This window comes from Triturus cristatus, chromosome 7 (genome assembly GCF_964204655.1).
Source record: "Triturus cristatus chromosome 7, aTriCri1.1, whole genome shotgun sequence".
Classification (NCBI taxonomy): Eukaryota; Metazoa; Chordata; class Amphibia; order Caudata; family Salamandridae; genus Triturus; species Triturus cristatus.
Genome location: NC_140590.1, coordinates 1,375,963,303 through 1,375,980,815, shown reverse-complemented (window position 1 = coordinate 1,375,980,815; position 17,513 = coordinate 1,375,963,303). Strand labels below are relative to the sequence as shown.

The following is a 17,513-nucleotide window of genomic DNA, read 5'->3' as shown; positions in this document are numbered from 1 at the left end:
GGCTCAGACAGATCCTCACTTTGTATTGTTTGCCTTCCTGACAATCACCACCCTGACACATATACCAACTGTCAGAGGTTTTCCAGAAGGCCTCTCAAGAACGGAGAAAAAAATCAGGCTTCATACTCTCCAAGAGCGAAGGCAAGATACAGCAGCTGAGTCTTCAAAAGGCCTTGGAGAAGTTAATCCTTCTTCCAAAGCTCCTTCTTCTCCTTCTAGAACTCGGGTACGCTATTGAAGACACCTTCGAGACATTATTCAATGTCAAAGCACTCCCTACATTTGCTGTTGGAGCACCCTTGACATCAAAGTCGATGCCGACAAACCATGGACTCTTGACATTGAAACACATCTCCACGTTAAAAACAACGTCGACATTGAAAGACATCAGATACTCCACACCAAAACATACTATGCAGTTGTTACAAACATATCCACTATCTGCCACTAAATCTAGATCTCGCTCTACATCAAGAGCTAGATCTCAATCCACTTTATATATCTCACCACGCTGGCTTCAAAGTTTACAACATAGAAGTGTACCACATGCATCGGACTCGGAGAACTCCTGCAATTATTCTCCATCGCAAGTCACGCCTGAGATTTGTCTCTCAAGTACACCATCCCCAGGAGATCAGAGTCAGCTCACTTCTCTCTGGGCACACTACCTAATACTATGCCACCAACTTCTCCTGCATTTCCCCTGAGAAGTCCGCAACTCACAACTTCATCACATAAATCTCCACGAGAATCTAGGAGTCTGTGTCGCCATCTCTCCAGATCTAGAATTAGATCTAGGGGACCCTCAAAAAGCGGATCGATATCCAGGTGTTCTAGATCAAACAGGAGGTCAATATCTCAGCGCAGAAGATCATCTCCATTTTAGTCAACCACTACTTGCTTATCGGTCAGAAGTTATTTACCTACTCTGACAGATACACCTCCAGCAAGAGTTTCTCCAATAGATGATCTTCTCACCTTTAACGAGATATTAATAAGAGAGGCATCAAAATGAAACATTGACATACCTACTCCTACTACGTCATCCTCTGTTATATGTGAGACTTTACAACACAGAGCAACAGCAAGCTCCTTACTTCCTTTAGTACCTGGCCTATTGGAACGTGAGATGCAGTTATTTTTCACACCTGCATCAGTGAAGTCTGATTCAGCTAGACTTCTTACAAACTATAGGCCTCTTGACCAGGACCTACTGTTCTTTAGAGCAGACCCTCCTCCAGATTCGGTCATTGTAGGGTGGCAAATAAGTCTCATACTGTTGCTCCTTCCTCTTCTGTTCCACTAGATATAGAAAGCAAACAAATAGATATGTTGGGAAAAAAAGATGTGTGGAACATCAGCATCTACGATGAAAGTTGCTAATGCTTAAGCCCTGCTGGGGATGTATGTTAGATCTCTGTGAGAATCACTACATGATTTACAGAAAAGCTGCCATAAGTGGACAAACCAGACTTTCAGAAGACACTAAATGAGGGCGGCATGGTATCAAACTAAATACTAGCTGCAGGAGCTGACATTTTAACTCTTTGCACGATGAACATCTTGGCTCAGACTATCTGGACTCAAAACCAGAAGCACAGCAACTCATTCTGAATTTGCCGTTTTGGCAAATACACTCTTTAGATCTCATGAAAACGATGAGATATCCTGCATTAAGACTCAAATGGACATTTTGAAGGCTGTTGGTCTAGAGAAACAAAAAAAATATTGTAAGAGGTAAATGCCCTATGATAGAAGATACTTCCCTGAGAGGGTTTAAACCGCTCATTTGTCACACCAGCAACAACAACAGAGCCAACCCTACCATCCTTGTAAATCTTCCAGCGGCAGGGGAGGCCAACAGCAGCAATTTGTATCTACAGGGAAACACCCAGCTAAACTAGGATTCTCTCCCCCCCACCTCCCCGTCTGTCACCCCGGTGAGGGGGAGTATTGTCAAACATCTCGAAGAGTGGCTTTCATAACAACAGACAAGTGGGTCTTGAATATTGTTCAGAATGGATATTCTCTTTGTTTCAAGTCCCCTCCTCTCTGTTCCACCAGTCACATCAGCATATCAAAAATATCTAGTGCAGAAGGAAGTCAACAGTCTTTTGCAGATACAAGCTGTGGAGGAGGTTCTTGCCACCAAAGAGGTTTGGGAATTTATTTCCGATATTTTCTGATGCGGAAAAAATGACCAAAAGAAGAACTCGCATCCATTCTCGATCTTCAGGTAGTAAACAAGTACATGAAGAAGGAAAACTTCAGAATGTTGTCTTTACACAAGATCTATCCTCAACTACACCAAGGAGACAGGATATGTTCAATAGACCTTCATGATGCTGCCTTCTACATTTCAATACTAACAAAACATTGAAAAAGTCTTCAATTCATAGTGGGCTCAAAACACTACCAATACAAAGTCCTACCTTTCGGATGAAAATCAGCTCCTTGAGCATTTACAACATTTCTGGCCATTGTCCCAGCCCAACTAAGGAAACAAAAATTCTTCATCTATTTATAGTAAGACGACTGGCTAATAAAAGGCATATCATCAACAGAAACATGGGAGCATTACCAGTCTTGCCTCAAAACACTAACCAAGTTGGGTCTTCAACTTACCCAGTACAAAAAAATAGAATACCTTGGAGCAATACTGGATACACCGTCCACAAAAGTGTACCCTTAGTAGAAGAGGTTAGCATTAGTCTGCCTGAAGTGTCACAGTCTCTTACACACTTGTCATCCAACAGCGAGGCAGATCTCATCCCTAATGGGTTGGATGACATCTTGTATTTTTCTGGTTCCAGATGCAAGGCTTAACATGAGGCCCGTACAAAAATGCCTAGGGAATCAGTGGAATCAATTCTTAAACTACTGGAAAAAGGAACCGACCATCTCACAGTCTTCAATCCAATCTCTTACATGGTGGATACAACAAGATAATCTCCTGATAGGAATACTGTTCCATCAGGATCTTACAGTTCCAACTCTAATCACTTATGCATCTCCCGAAGGATTGGGAGCTGACAGGGGACACTTGTGCACCCAAGGAGTATGGTGGGGCAAAGAAAACTCTTCTTCTATCATGCTTCTAGAATTGAGAGCTGTTTATCTAGCTCTTAAGTCTTTTCTTCCATCAATAATAACAAACTCCCTTCTTGTTCGGACAGACAATACAACAACAATGTAATAGCCAAACAAGCAAGGAGGAACCCACACAACACCTCTATATCTCGAAGCTCAAGCAATATAGAAAGGGTTAATAGCCAGGAATTTAACAATAACAGCTAATCAACCTCCAGGTGTTCAGAACAATCATTCAGATTCACTCAGCTCAGTATTTCAAGAAAAGAACATGACCGGGTTCTACACTATGAGATCTTGCAAGATGTTTTCAAGACAGGCGCTATCCACAAATAGATTTATTTGCACACGCAAGCAACCGAAAATAGACTAAACAGGAAAACGTAATTACGCATTTCCCCATCCATCTCATACCGACAGTTTTCATCAAATTCTGCAGGTCCAAAACCAGAATGATGATGATCGCGTTGAAATGGCTTCGTCATGGACCACCTTCGCCTATCAGAGCGATCACACAAGTGACTGAATGTAGACAGGATCGTGCACCCCAACCTTCCATCACTGTACTTAATGGCCTGGCTCCTGAATTCTTCCAATATGGGCCCCTAGGTCTTTTCCAAACTTAATGAACATACTAAGAGAGGCTAAATGATTTTCCACTAGAAAATCGTATGCCTTTAAGTGGAAGATGTTTTGCTTATGGTGCATCCAGAATAGCCGCAATACATCCTTGTGTCAGGAAGAAGTAATTATACCTTACCTACTTCATCTGGCAAGGTCTTGTTTACAAAAAATGTTCTATTAAAGTACACCTTCAGCTTTAACTGCCTATAGAATATCTCCATCACAAATCTCCTTTAGAAAGCCTGTGGTTAATAATTTCTTAGAAGAGATTAAAATGGTATTCCCTCTGGTAAAGACAATGTCTCCTTCTTTGGAACTTAACATTGGTCTATCTAAATTAATGAGTGCCTCCTTTGAACCCATCCGTAAAGCATCTTTACAACATCTTATATGGAAATTGTCTTTCTAAGTCACTATTTCCTCAGCACGCAGAGTTAGTGAAATTCAGGCATTGTGCTCTATTGAACCATACACAGTATTCCATAATAATAGGGTGGCAATGAGAACTTACCCCTTCTTTATTCCTAAGGTGGTTTCATAATTACATGTTAACCAACCCATTTTGTTACCTACATTTTTTCCTAATCCATCTAAATCAGCAGAGAAATCTCTAAATTCTCTTGACGTAAAGAAGAAAATCAGACCATCTTGTCATCAATTATGATCTAGTAAGAACATGTTTACCATTTTTAAAACAATAACTTTCTAGATGGATAGTTAAACGGCTTTCATACCATCTAGCCAAGGCCCCCTACCTGGTAGACCTAAAGCACATTCCACATGCGAAAAAGCATCAATTATAGTTCTTCTTACAAATGTTCCCTTTTTAGAAATATGTAAAGCTGCTACTGGGAGACCTGTTCTTACCTTTACTAGACACTACTGTCTAGATTCAGACTCAAGAGTGGTTACTCAAGCAGGACAGGCTTTCTTTGAGGAACCTTTTCGGATTATTGTTGTAGCTGTTTTTATTTCATGTGCGCCTATTTGTGAGATGGGCTTGCTATTCTATTCAATTCTTATGACTATTGATGAGGATCCAGTGGAGGAGAAGGAAAGGTTATTCACCTGTAATCCTAGTTCTCTTCCAGGGGAATCCTGATCAAAGTCACAGCTCTCAACAGTTTTTCACCCAAGAGCCTCTAAAATGATCTGATGGTACAGGGTGTATTGTGAGGTTCTTAAAGGCACAGTGCCAGTTTTCTCTACTATGTTTTGCATTGCAGTCTATTGGCTAACTATGTCCCACATTCCCTTTGCTTTTCCTTTTAAAAAAGGTTTGTGAAAGATTTTCTGTGGACTTTTTTTGTTAGTGACTCAAATGCAATAACATCTATCCATAGCCTTCTTTTATGCTGACACATTTATGTAAGTTACTGTTGTGCAAAAACGTTGTTGTACATTTGTGTGTAATTATTTTTAGTGCTCTGGGATCCCCCTGAATGGGCTGCACTATTCAGTGTTTATGGCTTTGATGAGGATTCCCCTGGAAAATAAATTGCATTTCAGGTGGGTAACTTTTCCTTCTCTAGTGAATGTATGTAAGTGTTGAGGGAGGCGAGGAGACTGCACACAAGATTGTGTTACCTATTAAAATCTAAAAAGATCACTGCTCCTCTTCGCGCTGGCCACAGAGCCATTGTCTAATTGGATTTGTGTGGTGCCCAGTTGCAAAAGCATTCACTGGTAGTGGGCAGATTGTGGGTCCAGATCTCCCTTTACACAGATGACATTCTTATCTTTCCTGGGAACTCCCACACTAATGAACATGCCGAATTGTGTGGATATATCCAGGCTGAGAGTTAGATGGAATAAATTCACTATCATTCCTGTGAGCGGAGGCCTAGAAGTCACGAGCTGGAAAACAACAAATACAAACTAACAGTTTCAACTTCTTAGACATCCCAATTACTATGGACCCCAAATATACCTGGACTTCAATCTCAACGCACTGTCTGCAGGTTGTAAGTGCAACCTTGCCAATTGAACTGTGTGCACCATTTTCGCCATGTGCCCTTTGATTTCGATCCATAGACTGTCCACATCTTGTAAGGAGGCCAGATGTTCATGAATTGCTGCATGAAGGCATATAATTATTTTCTCTGGAAGAAACACCTTCCCCAGATCTGTTCTGAAACAGGCACCAATTAACACGAGATCTTTGGATAAAGACAACTGGCATTTCTTGATGGAAGAAGTCCCAGACTAATGATGATCTCTTTTGCCTGCTGCCAGATCAGGTTGTCCTGATCAATTGAGATGCACGAAGAAACAAATCTTCTTAGTATGGAAAAAAAAAGGAATCCCACCACAATCCTTCCTCTCTTGCTTGACCACATCTAAGAGGATCTGGTAAATCTGCAAACCCACTTAAGCAATTTTTGAAATTGTCTAAGCAGGGTGTCTTCAGAGGTTCCAGGCCTTTCAAGCGAAGGAAAACTCATGTTATCTCAGTGGGCCAATAAATCTTGCAACAATATATTGCCCTTCTGATCAGCAGAGACTGGCAGCTCCTCATCACTGTCCGATTTTCCAAAATCTGTAGGCACTACCATCTTCGCCTTATTAAAAACTTCTTCCCTTTTTGAGGCAGAGAGTCCCTGGATTATTTGCTCTTCTTTCCCAGACCTACTAGGCGAGGGAGATTGATCTGGAGAAAGTGAAAAGCCAGAAGAAGGAGAAGGGGAGACATGCTTTCTTTTGCTGGAATGCTTCCCCATACCCCCAAAGTGCCAAGGACATCACACACCACAAGCAGGAAATAAACAAAGCAATCGGGATCCACAATTTACCCAAAGCACTTATCTGCGGTTCAAATGTATGCCCCTGATGGGCGCTATTGTCAGCACGTCCAAAACAAAAGTGTGCACATGCATGGTCAAAATGGACCAAACTGAGCATGCAGGAACCATAAACAACGCACATGCGCGGCCAGGAGACACTTTCCCCTTTGTCGCCGTCTGCCAGTGCTGAAAAGGTAAGTGTAGCCACCACCATCCAAAACCATAAGGGGAAGAGTCTTTGGTAGCAAGAGGAAGCCTCTTGCACCAGCTTCATCCTCCTGAACTCCCACTTTGGAGGGGTTCTCACTCCCAAGCTCAGCAAGGAAGATAACATGCCCTCAGGGAGGTCTAAACACAGCAGAGACATACTTCGGTCCTTGGCCCAGCAACAGGAAACAAAACACAAGGAACAACGAGTGCCAGCCCATTTTATGGCACCCAGGCTGCGTAGGTGGGGCTAGCTTTCTTTGGATCCTCTTGCATTGATTCCTGTCGTGTGAGGTGACTGGCACCTCATTAGTAATGACTGGGATGGGAATGAGGGACATAGGGGTAATCGCAGCTCTGGCAACCTCCCCTTACACTATTAAGACACTTGACCAAAGGTAGGTCTGTAAATATCATGAAGAATAAACGTGAAAAGAAGGTGGGGAAAAGGTGTTTGTGATTTTAGAAAATGTTTTGCATAGCACTACAACCAGTGCCTTTGGAATGATGTGTTTTTGTGGCTTTTTCTGGCATAATTATGGATTTGTTGCATTTGCCGCATAATCGATTACCTGCTGCATAATATGCAGATTTTAACAAAATTCTACCTCAAATGGATCAATGGTTTCTAAAAAATAAAAAAACGATGCAACACGTATTGCTGTGCAGTGGCCGGCCCTATGCAAAGTTTTCTGTTTTGTTTTGCTGTATGTGTGTGTTAAACTGGTACTAAAGAAGTGAAACCTTTGCCCAGACAATTATCCTTTGTAAAATGGCAAAGTAAGGAAGTGATATTGTCACAAAATGTGCTGCCTTACGTAGTATAATTTGCCTTTTCTTACCACATGATTTAGTCAACCCTGCCACATACTTTGGTCCTCTGATGCCACACAATTGCAGTGATATATCTAAATAAGGTTATTATTTTTTGGATGTGTTCTGTTGCGATCTCTTGAATAATGTGTAACAAAAGTATACAAGCCACCTCAGCTGATTTCCATTAAACCTAATATTCTCTTATCGCTCTTTTTTTCCCCCAACGTTATTTTGATACTTAAGCTGTAGTGCCTTGCTGCATTGTTGCTTGCCACCTCCCACCATGACCCGTTTTGGTGCTTGCCATGTCTAATTTTTTAGAAAAACCGCAGTGTGGGCTTAAATGGCTGCACCAGTAAATTACTTCCCATGAGTGTTTTAAATCGTAATGCTTCACTTTTTGTAACCCCACTGCATAGAAGTCACACTATACGAGAAGAAAACTTCTCTTAGAAAGAAATAAAGAAAAGGAGCATGTAATCAAATATAGTACATTTATAGATTATAAACAATATCAAATTCATGCGAATTTGAAACAAAATTAAAGTGTGGGGAGTCTTGAAATTTATTTTCTTCATATAATCTTTATTTTCATTTCCAATCAGATGCATAAAGCCCAGCAATCTACGAATGTAAAATGTTGAAAGCCAAGAATCTTGTGACGTCTTGTTAATAATATATATCCAAGTTGGGATTTTTGCCTTCTATCCATGGCGGTATCATATGAAGTTGTGCCCAAAGTATCGTCCGTCTGACCGTGGTCAAGAAGGCAATAATCCATAGAAAATCCAGAAGACATTGGTGCGATTGGAATATCAATGCATATTTATATAGATCACTAAACTTGTTTGGTGATTTACATGACCTGTTCCCAACTTGGATATGTATTATTAACAAGTCGTCACAAGATTCTCGGCTTTCAAGATTTCACATTCGTAGATTGCTTTGCTGATCTTCGTGATCTGATTCACAACCCTGATGAAGTCCATCTATTAGATGAAACGCGTTGGCTGGGTTTTATGCTTCGGATTGGAAATGAAAATAAAGATTATATGAAGAAAAGAAATTTCAAGACTCCCCGCACTTCAATTTTGTTTCAAATCGCATGAATTTGATATTGTTTATAATCTATAAATGTACTATATTTGATTATATGCTCCTTGCCCTGTCTAACCCTCCCTCCTCGTCCTGCTTTGCTCCCCCTCCCATCCGTCCACAAAAAATTGGCAATGCAAAGTAGCTCTCCAATACACGAGCTATTTGGCATTGTCAGTTTTTTTTAGCCATGTTGTACAGCAGAATCTCTGCTGCGCAGCATGGTTGAAAGTCTATAAAATAAAAATACATCATAGTGCGCTTTATCTTTTACCGATGCTACACAGCAGCTATGCTGCTGTAAAACATAGCTAAAAAACATTGACAAAGCCAATAGAACTCACAGAGGCAAGACATATTGACTTTGCCATTGCTTGTTCCACTGGTTGGTGTGGACTTAAACCTGTTTTTCTGCTCTTAGTGTATCCACCCTACAGCTCCAGTTTTTTTTGGTGGGGTCTCACCTCCTAGAAAGTGATTGTGCAGTCTGTTGCTAGAGCATTGTCAGCTTACAGTGGGCTTAGAGCAACCATTGCTTACAAATCATTGATTTAATTGTCACTTTCATTTTATTTGAAGGGTTTTATATAGCACAAACAAGACCCTTTCTGGTGACTGAATGCTTTACAATAATAACGAAAGGTAGTTATGATCCAAACGATAAAGGATATACATAAAAGTACATACATAAAATTGGTATAGTTACGTAAGCAAACAATAGGAAGACAGACAGGAACACATAGTCATTCATGAGCAAAGTCCGATAGGTGTTGCGGCAGTGTGTAGAAGGATAGAAAATGGAAAAACAGCTCAAATATCAGTGATGGGGACGAAAACGTTAGACAGGCATGTAGATGTCGCAAATGAGGAGAGGGAGTTATTATCACAATGTGAGAGGAATCTGTTGGATAGTAGTAATTGTACTTCTTTCCTGAAGATGAAAGTAGAAGGCTTGCACCTGGTCTCTGGAGGAAGGGAGTTCCAGATCGTAGGGGCCATTCTGGAAAAGGATTGAATGTAGGTTTCCTTTTTGTTGAATTTTTGTGGCGTAAGTAGAAGGGAGCTTGTGCTTATAGAAGATCTTTTTCCGCCAGATAGGGTCAATTTCTGGGCCAGGTAAGAAGGCATGTTGTGGTGCCGCACTTTGTGGGTCATACAGACAATTCTGAGATGACTCCTAACCTCATAGGGTAGCCTATTCAGTGATTGGAGGTCAGGGTAATATGATCTTTATTTTTTAGCCTTGCAGCTGCGTTCAAGGTAGTCTTCAGCGTTACTAGGGTGGCACTACCATAGTATAGTTTAAATATCACAAGTGCTTGGACCACGGTTTTGAGATCTGCTGTGGGTGGGAAACATTTGGTTTCCCTAATGCATGTAGTTGGTGATTAGCTCCTCTGGTGGCACCACTGATGTGATTTTGCATGGAGAGGGCATTGTCCAAAATTATTCCTAGGGATTTAGCTGAGTCAATGATGTGTGCGGTACAGTTCAAGGCAGTAAGATGTGGGAGCCAGTCTTTGATACTATGGGCGATACCGGGCGGTGAGAGCAGAAGGAATTCTGTTTTGAGGGCATTACGTTTGAGGTGGTTACGGGTCAGCCAATGTTGTATTTTAGTCCAGGTGTTATTAAGGATGCTGATGTCATCAGGAGATGCAATTTTCATGTAGCATTGAGTATCATCTGTATACATGTGGTGGAAGATGTGAGAGAGTTTGTGGATTTCGGTCAGGGGCTATATGTACACGTTGAACAGTGTCGGGGAGAGAGTGGAGCCCTGGGGACGCCTAGCATAACTGTTGACTGGTTGGAAAGTGTGGTTTATTAGACCCATGTGTTGCTTCCCCACCCCCACCTTCTGTCATTCCAACCCCCTGCCCCACGTTACATCCTTCCACGCGCTGGTACTAATTTATTTTCTTTTTGTTTATCAATCCAACATGAGTGGAATTGTGTGGGGCTGTTTCCCCTCACAGGACAGCCATGATAGCATGCTAGCGCTTGGTTGGATAAAAGTGTTTGTTACCTTTATTATTTGTCTCCCGATCTGTGTTAGTCGGTGTCCAGTTTTCCCATCCCAACTGAGCACTCCTATGCGGAAGAGGCCAGAGAAATAGATCTGTGTGGAAACCTATATCAAAATCCCACCCAGCAAAAGACGCCAGGTGCTGAAGACCCATGACTTGACAGCACAAGCTGGTACCAGGGGGTTGGCCGTATGGCCTTTGTACCTGCACAGGAGTCTGATATAGCTGAAGGCCTTCAACTTTGCTCTCACAGCAGTCAATAAGACTCAGTTGAGAAATAAGAACAGCGTGGAGGTGAAACCTGCAGCCCAAACACAGAGGATCCAGAGGAGTTTGGTAACTCCTCATCCAACTGCTGCTCGTATAACAGATTAGATGAGTTTGACCTTTTCACTTTAGAGGCTGTTGTCCTTGAGGGGGCAGAACAGCCACAGGAGAATCCAAGCTCGACTAGGTACTGTGGACACAAACCGCAGATACTGGAAAGGACTTCTTGAAACCGTATGGTTGTTTTGGGAAGATCTCTAAGAACAGGATCAGCAGGGAAGGTAAATTGATTATATGCGTAGTGCTATGAGCCTCCAGCATCATGTTGTCTGCCCAACAAGACAGTTGTGGCTGGACCTCCATCGAGGCTTGCTTTTTGAGATCCATGCGTCATGGTACTTCTGTTTTTTCTTCTACGTCCTGTGTCAAGTGAGTTAGGGCTTCCACCTACTCTTCCATTTTTCCCAAGGCTTTCCACTTCGAGGGTAGATGGGGCTATGCCTCTTAAGTGCGACCTGCATAGTGTGAGATCTGGGCCTAAAAGAGAGGAGATGGGCCTGTCTGATATTGTTGGGACTGTAGCAGTGACTACGCACAGGAGAAGCTTGACCCAGCTTAGTTGTAGAAGTCTTCAGAGTTACCGGCAAGAATTGAGACTTGTTTCCCAGAGCTGTGTCAATGGTGGTAGTGGCAGAGAGGCAGTCTTGACCTCTCAGTGAAAAGGACCTGCAACGCTACATCGGAAAGAGATACTGGCCCACTTCTTCCATGAAGCAGAGGTTTGGCACATCCATGCCTACAGAGTAGCTGAGTTTGTCTCAATGAACCAGTAGAGTTCCTGATCCAGGAGATGGTTTGATCCATGGGTAGTCATAAGCTCCCATGTCCTTCATGACCCAGGACGAGGAAAACAGGGCTTGTTGCAACAAAAAAGGGAAAAATAGTCTTGTGAGCTGGTTCTTTCACCTTGGCCAGGTTTAATCACTCACCATGCATAGGGCCAATGAAGGTGATTTCCATGTGGGTAGTTCCCTGGAAGGAGTTTCACTGCCTATTCGAAATGGGCGTATCTAGTTGGCAATGGTTTGCACCTTTTTCCAAGTGGGGACCCTTGCTTCTAGTCAGGGTAAGGGAGTTACGCCCTTACACAAACCCTATTCACCCCTTTGGTAGCTTGGCACGAGCAGTCAGTGTTATCTCAGAGGCAACGTGTAAAGCATTTGTGCACACATACAGTTATATAGTGAAAACACTACAAATGGACACCACACCAGTTTAGAAAAATAGGAATTCTTTATCTAAACCAAAACAAGACCAAAGGACAGCAATCCACCATAAATATGTCAAGATATCATAAAAAATAGGTTATTCACAAAAAATAAAGCTTGTAGCAACAAATAACTCCCCCTGAGGCTATTACGACATTGTGACAGATGAAAATCTCAAAGTACAGCACCAACAACGTCATACGCAGGCTGGGCACGAAGCCGCACGGCCCCCTAAGAACAGTACCTTGGCAAACTATGAAAACAACCACGGTGCATGGCATCGGGGGGGTGATGGATGAGACATTGTCGCTGGGTGGCGTTGGTTCCTTACAACCACAGGGGAGATGAAGCGTCTGTTCCTTACTGCGAGACACGGGCGGTAAGGCATCGGTTTCTTACTCTTGCCGGGAAGGTCACGTCACGTTGGGGGCGATGCATCGGTTCCTTGCGACGATGCGGGGTCGATGGATTCAAGAGGTCAACCATGGCAGGTATTGGCTCCGCGATGATGAAGCACTGGCATTGGTGAGGTTGGGGCTGCGGTGCGAGTCCGGGTGGTGCGTCGTGAGCGTCATGAACGGTGGCCTCTGCTCCGGTGCAGACAACGGCCTCGGTGACGGTGTCAGAGTTGATGCAGTGCGGCATCGGGGCTGCGGTGCAAGTCGGGCGATGTGTTGTGCACTTCACAAGTGGTGCCCACTACTTTGATGCAGGAGGAGACACTGCCTATTCAGGTGTTAATGAAAACTCTTCCCACCACTCTAAATGCAGACCAGGCCTATTCAGCCCAACTAAGAGACACCCAGGAAAGGCAGGACATACTTCAACCCTCCTCATGCCTGTCTACAGTGAATGCACAACCCCAGCCCCTGTCACTCCAAAACCACACCGTCAATACACAACTAGCAGAGGCACACAGAATGGCTAAACAAGAAAAAAAACTACTTTCTTAAAAGTGGCATTTTCAAACACACAATTTAAAAAACATCTTTACTAAAAGATGTGTTATTGAATTCTGAGTTTAGAGAACCTAAACCCCATTTCTCCATCTTGTTCCAATGGAAAGTTATACGTGTAAGATGTTACTAATAAACTCCCATGTTACCCTATGGGACAGATAACCTATCAATAGTAAAAACCAAATTGCTCAGTATTTGACTTTCAGGACATGTCACAAACACCAGTACATGTCCTACCTTTCCCCCACACTGCACCCTGCACACAGGGGTACCTTGGGCCTACCTGAGGGGTGTCTTACATGTAAGAAAAGGTAAAGTTAGGGCCTGGCAATTGGGGGCACTTGCCAGATCGACATGGCTGTAAAAACTGCGCGCAGATGCTGCTGTGGCAGGTCTGAGACACCTTTGAAAGGCTACCTGGGTGGGCATAATGGTAATGAAAACACTCATAAGTTTACCTTCTTAAAACAATCCATTTCTAGAGGGATAGTTTCTTCTATAATTCTTTCATACCGGATGGCTAGGAAACCCATACCTGGTAGATCTAAAGCACATTCCACACATGGAAAGGCTCCTACAATAACCCTTCTTAGAAATGTTCCATTTCAGAAATATGTAAGGCTGCTACTTGGAGATCTGTGTGTACCTTTACTAGACACTGCTGTCTGGATTCAGATTCCAGAGCAGCTACTCGAGTAGGGCAGCCTTCTTTGAGGAACATCATTGGGTGAATGTTCGAGCTGTTTCTATTTCTTTTCTGCCTATTTATGAGATGGGCTTGCAATTCTGATGTAAAGTACTGTTCTATAAATCTGTATATACATATACGTATAATTTTGAAAAGTGCTCCGGGATCCCAGCATGTGGGCAGGCCTAATCCGTGCTAATGATTTTGATGAAGATTCCCCTGTAAGAGAACTACGATTTCAGGTGAGTAACTTTTCCTTTGTGACACAAGTGAGGCAATTGTGTGTATGTGACTACATTTCTGGTACCTTTTGCTGATGTTCTATTAAATATGCCACCTTCCACACCCGGGCCTGGAGTTTGGAAACCAACCGTCAGCCTGTACCATGACAGTTGTGCATTTCCTAACAAAAGAGGGCACAAGTTATATAAAGTAGTCTTCAGAAGAGTGGTCGGAGTTGGGGTGGAGCCAAAAATCCCAAAGAGAAAAGATGGGTCAGAAAACATGCAGTGTGAAAAGGCACCATCAGACAGTACTTTGAAAGATATTTTTAGATGAAAACTGATCTTATTAAAGACATAAATCTCAATCTGTTTCCAAAGACGGACAGAAATCTAGTCAGGAAACTACTTACATGAGTCAAAGCAGTAAAGGAGGTGATGGTGCCTGCCAATAAAGTTGTCGTTTTAGGATGCAGCTGTCAAGAACGAGTTTTGAAGAAAATAAAGTACAAGTATGAATGTTGCAAATTTGAGTAAACTGTCGAAGAATTTGTGACGAGGTTAGAGATAGTAGTCAAGGGCTGGGTGAAAGACAGAAGAGAAACTCTAGTCTATCCAGTAAACGTATTTGATGTGGCAGTAGCTTATGTGTTCTCGGGTACATGATTGACGTGATCTGCATCTAAGAAGGGCTGTTTTATGTTAAAATGTGTACTCTCCCTTGTTGATTCTGGAAAGTAAAGCTCTATACCCTTTTTTAAGTTGTGTCTTATGTCCATTCTTGGATCTTCTGTCAGTGTTCCAGTGCATGATTGATGTAATGCAGGATGGATGTGCCCAGTGTATTCCTCCACTTCAGATTGGAGAAATAATTAGTGTTAGGGCTCAGCCCTGAAGAACATGCTGCTTTAGCACTGCCAGAGCTTTAGTTGAAAAAGAAACACAGATGATGGACGGAATGCAGAGCAAATCAAACATTCACCCCCAGTCAATAGATCTGGGTTAAATCCATTGCTCTTTTGCTCACCATGCCACCCCAGTTTAGACCCAGCCATATGCAAATCAGTTTTGACCCTGCTCCCCATGGGAACAGTCCAGCCCAAACTGCCGGCCAGGTCTTCCATGGACTGGAAACAAGCATCCTGGGACCGGTTTCCGGGTATGTCACCCTTCATCAGCCAGGCTAGCTTGAAACCAGTGACACACTGAGCCCAGGACCCACGTCTGGGCATATCCTGCACACTTAGAGCACAAAAGCAAAAGAGACACAGATGAATTTAGGCCCAGATCTCTGTACTGGGGTGAATGTATGACATCGTTCAGCATTCTGTCCATCAATTGTTCTTTTTGCAGAGCTTTAATTGAAGCTACTTCATTTGAACCTTCCTGCGGATACATTCATGCATAAACAATCCATAATTTTAACACATGTAGATTGGCCAATACTTGCTACCTTGGTTGTGAACATGAGTAATATAGTTCATTTTTATTCTAACTCTCACTTCCGGCTATTGAACATTCCAATATGTGGGAACCCCGGAGCCAGATCATAGTGCAGAACTCATAGGGTTACAAACTGAACCTGCATCTTGTCTTAGATGTTCTAAAATCTGACCACCACATTTATTTACACAAGCGCTAATTGTTTATTTTATTTACCCGCAGATCCTACTGGTTTCCGATTATTTTTACGCCTACCTACGGAGGGAGTACCACCTTAGTCACGGCCTCTACCTGCGAAAGAAAGATGGCACAGAAGCTGCACTGGTGTTGAAGTAAAGAGACACTAATCGGGCGTGGTCCCTGGAAATAGACGTACTCGGGCCGGTGGCAGGGTGAAGCCGCACGGTGGTGGTTGGTTCCCTGGCACAGCCTTGCCAGGGATCGTACTTTATCCGGAGCACTGAAGTTTGTTTCCAAGGGTTAAAAAGTGTTCCTCGTACGCACTGTGGAGGGTGATTTCTTTTTTTATAAATTTCAGAATAAAATATCCTGTGAACTGGATGAGAACTGAAAGAAAGACTTCAGCACTGAACGAGGAGGCAGTCTTTTTACTTGTTGCCCACTCAGTATAAAAGCCAGATGAAATGGCTGGGTGCATTTTTATATTATTTAACTCGAGGTTTGCCTTCCCCTCCCTGCCCCCCCATGTCTGCCGTCTGCACAGGAATTAATACTTCTCTTTGAGTGTTTTATTTGGCAGATAGCCAAACCTCTCCCTAGCTAGTAACGAGAGGGTAAAACAGGCGCGATTCCAGTCTTGAACGATGTTTGTTTTTCCAGGAACAACCAGTTTAATTTTTGTACATGTTTCACACAAACAAGATATTAAAGTGCGTGGGGAACGAAGAGGGCGCAGGTTGAAGAAGCCATGAACTGTCGCAGAACAACACTACTGCCGCTATTTAAAATGTTCCATCAGTTCCTCTATGCGTGTCATACCCGTTCTAAAGGACGCACTACATTCTCGTTCCTCTCAGCTACTGGCTGTCTTATGATGACATCAAACCATCGCGCCGCAGAAGGACGTACCCGTGGAGGGTGCTTTAACCACAAGCTGAGATGCTTGGTGTTTTCACAAAAGGGTTTTCTTTGTTCACACTTGAATTTGTATATAAAATCTTTTTTTCAGATACTTTCAGATGTGACACCTTTTTTTTTTGCTGTGGTGCAATTGCTACCATTTTACTCCCTGATTTAAATTTTGGACAATGTCGAGATTTCCATTCCATGCCTAATTCTTAGCCACAAACCCTTGGCCAAGAATGACTTAAAACTCCATGTCACTCCATCATCCTTGCTGTTGTCCTTACCATCTGTTCCTCTGATCTCATAAGCTCAAAGTAACCACCAACATTTGCATTCCCTAAGTTTGATTTGGCTGGGTGGTTATTCCTCTCACAGCCCTTTTGCTATAAAAATAGGTAGCGGTCAGATATCACTTTGTAACACTTAATTACGATTTTATTTATTTTTTGATAAATGTTAGCAAATTGTTAATTATACCTTTCTCAGACAGAAGCAATGTAAGTGACAGGAATTCCCTTATTATTAAGTCATGAGATATCCCTGCCTCCTATGCAATATTATTTTAGTTAACGTAAGAACAGAAAGGATGGTGGCAGCAATCTAAAAAACAGGTTAAACAAACTGTGTACACTATGCCACACTTGGCCATGGGAGACACAGTGTCACCCAGGGCCAAGGGTCACAGGTCTTGCCTGGCCTTTAGAGAAATGTTCCAGTGCATTGTATTGGAGTTTAACAGTTGCAATGGAAATTGCTACTCTCCCAAGTGCGTTTATCAGCTCTGTGCTAGGGCATGCATGTGTTTGAAGTATATTTCTATAGAATTTTTGCAATTTGAAATTGATCCTACATAGTTTGAGAAAAAGCACCACAGAGAAGAACTTTACTTAAAATAAACTTGAAATAATGAATGAAGCAATGCTCTGAACTCAGCAC

The 17,513-nt window shown here is 42.6% G+C and overlaps 1 protein-coding gene across 2 annotated transcripts in view; it reads left to right on the top strand.

Annotated features, from left to right (window-relative positions):
- Positions 1–17,492, top strand: part of PIGU (phosphatidylinositol glycan anchor biosynthesis class U) — a 193,634-nt gene extending 176,142 nt beyond the window's left edge. For both annotated transcript variants that reach the window (XM_085619097.1, XM_085619098.1), the window contains exon 12: positions 15,714–17,492. In XM_085619097.1, the coding sequence (XP_085475223.1) occupies positions 15,714–15,827 (114 nt within the window). In that variant the 3' untranslated portion in view covers positions 15,828–17,492. The remainder of the gene's footprint in view (positions 1–15,713) is intronic.
- Positions 17,493–17,513: the final 21 nt, after the last annotated feature.